The sequence below is a fragment of the Vespula pensylvanica genome, chromosome 15 (genome assembly GCF_014466175.1).
Source record: "Vespula pensylvanica isolate Volc-1 chromosome 15, ASM1446617v1, whole genome shotgun sequence".
Classification (NCBI taxonomy): Eukaryota; Metazoa; Arthropoda; class Insecta; order Hymenoptera; family Vespidae; genus Vespula; species Vespula pensylvanica.
In genome coordinates, this window is record NC_057699.1 from 4,687,132 (window position 1) to 4,693,297 (window position 6,166).

At 47.8% G+C, this 6,166-nt stretch overlaps 1 protein-coding gene across 6 annotated transcripts in view; it reads left to right on the forward strand.

Annotated features, from left to right (window-relative positions):
• LOC122634451 (papilin) overlaps positions 1 to 6,166 on the forward strand; it is a 53,003-nt gene that overhangs the window by 26,259 nt on the left and 20,578 nt on the right. For all 6 annotated transcript variants that reach the window (XM_043823390.1, XM_043823389.1, XM_043823396.1 and 3 more), the window contains exon 2: positions 5,138 to 5,198. In XM_043823390.1, coding sequence (XP_043679325.1) covers positions 5,138 to 5,198 — 61 coding nt within the window. The remainder of the gene's footprint in view (positions 1 to 5,137; positions 5,199 to 6,166) is intronic.

A 6,166-nucleotide genomic window follows, 5' to 3' on the forward strand; every position in this document is an offset into this window, starting at 1 on the left:
ATGAAAGCTTTCGCGTCGTCCCGATTACGCGAGCCATCCGTCGGCCATCTTTCCCGACGTTTGATCGTTGGACGTTACGAGAAGAGAGAGAGAGAGAGAGACAGAATTTGCGTTACTCCTCGCGAAAGGAGGAAGAGCGATTTTATCGGAGCCAACGAAATGATCGGTCCCTTAACGTTTCGTATCCAACGCGTACGTATCGATCGTACATATCGTGTAAAATATCGTTCCTTTGTTTTCCCCGGGGAAGGGAACGCTTTGAAAGCATCGAAAGAGAAAAAGAACGTCTAGAAGAAATCGTCCTATTTTCTGAGAAAACCTTTTAAGGTTACTCCCGGAGGAGCAGAGCCCACTAAATTCGTGATCTGAATGAAAGTCAACGAAGGCGGCTGAGCGGACCCTTCGGTAGCGAAGGAATTCAAAAAAGAGCAGGAAAAAACGTTAGATGACTGCGCGGTCCTTCGAAGGGAAGATTCTACGGGCATGCAAGCCGACTGAATCTCGGTGGTAAACCCGCTGCTAGACAGGCTTCCAGTCAATTAGCTCGCGGTAGAGACAAAAGGTTCGCCGACCGTTCGCCCGCTTTTTTCGCCATAATCTCGGCATTGTTTCCAACATGGACTCTTCGCTTCTACGCATACACGTATAATAAGCATCGTTAATATCGAAGCGCAAAGTTATCGAAATTTGAAAATTCGAGCTGGACGTTGCGCTAGCTTTTCGAAATCGTCTTCTCGTCGATCGAGAACTTTGAAGAATATAGCGTCGAATAGCGGTTTGTCGTTTCGTGGTCGAAAATCGGCCGCTCGTGCGACGGCTATTAGCTTGGCCGTAGAAAAGGAGAGGCAGAGAGAAAGAGAGACGCCAACTTATCTGCGGCAAACCTTAGGCATAAAAGTTTTCTTGGCTGTGTGTGTGTATGCGCGAGAGACAAAAAGAACGTGCCTTCGGTGGTATTTCAAAGAGACCAAGGAATAAGGATGGATGGGTGAAAATGGAAGGTTTCATCAGCCGGAGTAGGATTGAATGGAGCTGCCGGAAAGAGAGACAGAGGGAAAGGAGAGAAAAAAAGGGAGGGAGAAGGAGAGGAAGAGTTAGCGAGCGAGAGAGAGAGAGAGAGAGAGAGTATAGACGCGCGCGCAAACAAGAGAAGAAGGGGTAAAGGGTGGTAGAGAAGAAGCGGGAGAAGTTCCTCCGCTTGGTCTGCTTTCGTGAAAACGTCGAGCTTCGCAATCGGTTCCTTTGTCTGGTTTTGCAAAGAGAGAGGACTTCCCTAGCGGTCTTCGACGTTCTTCATTCATTTCTCTCTCTCTCTCTCTCTCTCTCTCTCCCGCCTCATCGCTGATACGCATCATAAGCGATTCCGAACAACGCGCGTCTTCGTTAATTAGTCCATTCGCGATTATTAGGACGACTATCTAGTCGCTTCGTTCGTAAAAAATTTTTCTTATCCCTCCTACGTCCATTTCGTAGGAGAAACAAAATGCAACTCGTTAATCCTAATCGGGTAGGCGTTTTCCACGCCGAACGATTAATCGCATGTTAGAAACGGGCTTCCGCCGAGCTCCGTAAGTCGTCGGTGCTTTTCCCGAGCGCGCGAACGAACGAACTTTGGATCGGCGTGGCACCAGCAGATTTCTTACGCCGTGAAGATTATAGTACTCGGTTCGGTAGAAACCGATTTCGATGAAACTTTCCTGGCTCGCCGAGTCCTTGTTCGTCTCGACGCTTCTCGTTGGATCTCGGGTTTCGTCGTGGCTCTCTCTTTCGCTCTCTCTCTCTCTCTCTCTCTCTCTCTCTCTCTGCCCTTTATATCTTTCGATGTTACGATCGTCGTCGTCGAGGTCGAAAGAACGAAGGGAGGAATTTTAAGAGCGTCGTCCTCGCGTCTTGCGAAACGTCGATCATATCGGGAATGCACTTTTAACGGTACTTACGTTAATAGCGGGGGACTCTCGCGCTCTTGGCAAATGCAGGACGACGTTTGGATTTCGGTGCAGAAAGAATGGCTGCCGAAAGAGGCCGGTTTTGCAAGCATTATGAACCTCTATCTTTCTCTCTCGGTCGGTCGCTCGCTCGGTCATAGGGCTTGGCACATTCCCAGGAATCGATCTGACTAGATGCTCTTTCGGATAACCGGCTAATGTCGAGGTTTACGCTCCTTTTCAACGTCGAATGGGACGGTAATCTTCGAGACGATACCTCGCGGTTATACGGTACATCCGAATCGAGTAATTGGATATCGAATTCTATAACCGTGTTATGAGCGATAACGAAACGTGAGAAGTTAATAAGGATACGCGGCGAACGACTTCATTTCGAGGTCGCGTCGCGCCGACGAAATTTCGAATTTTAAACTCATCCACGACGTAGAGATTATAAAGGCCCTACCGATTGAAATCGTTCGCTTTACGTCGATAAGGAAGGGAAAGAATTCGAAAGTCGAGTTATTCGAAAGCTATTCGCAGACTAAACGCGTTTCGCTTTAAAGGCAATAGAGTAATTCGAATACAGACGTACGCATTAGGTGCTTGGCATTTTTTTAAAGGCGAAATAAGAGCCGCGTGCGTCTTGACCTCCTTTTTTTGATCCCGCGAACGACGACGAGTGCGCTCGTTCGTTCATTTTCAAAGGACTCTAACGAACCTCGAGCACCATTAAAAGAAATTTCCGCGGTTAGGCCCCCCTAAATTGCTAGAAGCGAGCAGCGAGCAGCGAGCGGCCGGCGTTAATGGAAATCCACGGAGAAATTCGTAGAGGATTTTGTAAATCGCGCGATATATCGGCCGATGTAAAATTCGTCGTAAAATTCGTCGTAAAATTCGTCGTAAAATTCGTCCGGGAGAAAGAAGAGATGTAAAAGATAATGCGTTTACGCGGGTTAAGAGGCGTCCCACGACGAATCGAAAAACATCGCACGCGCGTCCCGCGAGAGCCTTCTTCGGCATAGAGCAATTTCAGATAATCTCGGAGTTAAGAGAGAAGAAAGAAAACGCGATCGATTTCTCGCGCGTGCATTCGCCAAAATTATACGGTTCGATTCGCGAACGGATCATTATCCTCGTTAAGGGTGCGAGCTCTCGTACGCTCGCAATCTGTTCGATCTCGTAAAGAAAGGGAAAGAGCACGAGCCAACCAATCGTCGAAGGAAAAACGAAGGGAAAATTTTCCTCGAACGATCGCCGACGTCGTCCGACATGGTGCGTCTACGTACAGGTAGGCGCGCGCGAGGGTGACAGGAAACGAACGTACGTAGCCGTCGGACGTAGGAACGTTCGATCGGAGTGCAATGCCGTGTTCGTCGGTCGATCGGTCAAGGCACACGGGATACGTATGCCTTCGGTGGATCGAACGAATCCTTGATCTTTTATACGGAAAAGAAGGAAAACCGGACGAGGCTCCTCGTAAAAGCGAATTTTCATTATCGTCGAAGGTTATTCTCTACGGGAACAATCCCTGATAAAGATTCTCCCGTCGATATTCGATAATGATTTAAGCTTGGCCATTTATTTTTGAAACGATCGTAATTACGGGGACACGGTACGGCTATCTATTCTACGGACACGAGTACATCGGATGGGAGGTGCACACCGGTTGGGAAGTTGATGCACGAACCTCGAATTCCTGCCGGTATCGAGTATTCGAACATAATCCGATAATATTCGTGGCTCGAGTTTCATACCCGTCGCGTTCCTATCCGCGAAATCGCGTGACCTCGCGTAGAATATTTTTCCTTCTTTTTTTTCTCTACCTTCCCTTCCGAAGAGTTTTCTTCTTTCGAGGACGGATCGATTTTTGATCCCTCCAAGGTCGATGCTTCGAGAGGGACGTTTTTCGAGGGAAAAGTCTTTGGAGAGAAAGGACTAACTACTGCGCGCCGTTTAATAGGTAATTAACCGAGAGTAATGGAAATCGATAATCCATTGATCGAACCGAGGAGGCACATCCCTTTGAAGGGATGCTAATTGATTCATGAATATTTATGTCTAACGAATTAGCAACGTTGCGGAACGTGGAGCTCGGGTAACTCTCTCTCTCTCTCCCCTTCCCTCCCCCTCTACCCCTCTAGCCCTCTCCCGTCTTACGTTCGTCTTCCTCAAATCGACGACCGTTCGCACGACCTCGCGCCGATGAAAATCTTTTTACGTCGACTCGATCGTCGTTCGATCCCTTGGAAAAAACGACGTGAAATATTCTTGTAATAAATTTCGTCGACTAATCTTACAATGGCACGGGGCTTACACGTTCTCGTTCGCGAGCGAACGCTCGGCTCGTGTAATTGGACGTTCGGATCTGGCTCCGAACGTCAAGCTCGTCCTGTCCAATCAGAAGTTTAAAGAACCCGTTCCCTTTTAACGAACGCGATCGTGGGGGTTCCTCGTTAGGGACCGCTCTAGATGCGAGGCCAGTCGTCCAAGAACGATTTACATATTCATGCGGTTCCAAATCTCCTTTGACGAACTAAACATTTTGTGGGAAGGGCTTTGGACCGATTAACGCGAACCTAATGACTCCTCGAACTTGAACTTTGGAAACGATTAAGGATCGTTCTCCGTGACAATACCGTGGCCGAATTTCGACTCGTCGATCGCCTCGACGGTTCGACGACCCACCGATCCTTCCTCTCCTCCGGACGGAAATATGGGAGCATGGCATTGGACATTGAAGTTTCGCTTTCGTCGACGTAAAAGCCAACGCGTTCCTTCGACGTAACGCGGCACGTAACGCGTAACTGTCTACCCACGCTGACGTAACGAGTTGCGGAACCACTTTGCAAGTGAAACTTGTCTCGCCATAAGGAGCTACACCGTTGATACGAATATCGGAGTCTGGGTCAATGTTTCGCAAAGCGAGAAAGATATGGGACGGCCGAGACGCCCGTTGTCCCTTCGTCCCTTACGCGTTAACTCGCGAAACGTAATTTAGAAAAGCGACCCAGGCGCGTTTCAAAATCAACGTTGAAACGATTTTCATTATTTCCCTGCGCATTCCCTGCGTAACTCCGTTATACGCGGTAACGTAATAACGACGGCTGATTTTGCCGTCGTTAATGCCGCGAATACTCGCGCGATCGATCGAGCGATATAAACCCGTTCGTTGGTTAACTCATCGACTACTAAATCTCGTTCATTTTCAGGTCGTTGGTGCTCTTCCTGTGCGTAACGTCGTTACACGTCGGCGACACTTTTGCCAAATACGTGAGTACTCCTTTTTTTCCTCTTTCCATCTTCTTTATCTTCGTTCTCTACGTTCGTGGCTCGCGCCGTCGTAGAGTTCGATACGTCTCGTCCTTGACGATAAAGGTGCAACAAGGGCTTCGTCGAAACGCGCCTTGGCAACATTCCTTCAAGTTTTATTGCTCGGCCGTTCTCTCCGATGGCGGTTCGAGTTTCAGCCTTCCCTACCCAACGTCAGATACCTAATCTCGTAGCAATTTACTTTTGTTAGTTCCAAATCGACACGGAAGCTTTCAAACGTACCCTTTGAACTTTTTCATCCGTCCGTACCGACGAGAAAAAGAAGTAAAAGAAATAAACAAGAAAAGAAGAATTGGTTCAAAAAAATACTTCTTTTTAGCGTCGTTAAAAAAAAAGTAAAACGCGATTCGAAAAGAATTCATTCAACGTTCGCACCGTCGATACAACGAACAACGAGCAATCCTATAACGTATCTAGGCGCGTATCTAAACGCGCCTGTGTCGTTGCGTCGAAGAAGGAGAAAAAGGATCGTGTGATCTCACTTTTACGATCCTCGCGAAATCCGTGAACCTTGACTCTCCCGCTTTCACGCACGTTAGAAGTGATAAACGAGAGGTGTCCCGAAGCAGGCGCATCGCGAAAGCTGATTACGTGGATCGTAGAAATCCTTCGTTCGAGTTTCTACGGTTATGTTTTTCGGAAAAAAAGAAGAGAATAAGAAAAGAAGGAAGGAAGAATATATTCGTCGGGTTATCTCCTGTCGCGCGATTTTTTATTCGATCTCTCGACGATGCGGATTGGCAAAATATCCTTTTCTTAGCAAAATTCTCGACTCCATTCCATTTTCGAGCTTTCGGGGGACATCAGCGAGAATCTCTCTTTTGTGGTCGCAAAAAATCTCCGAACGCTTAGCACCGGAGAGAGAGAGAGAGAGAGAGAGAGAGAGAGAGAGAGAGAGAGAGAGAGAG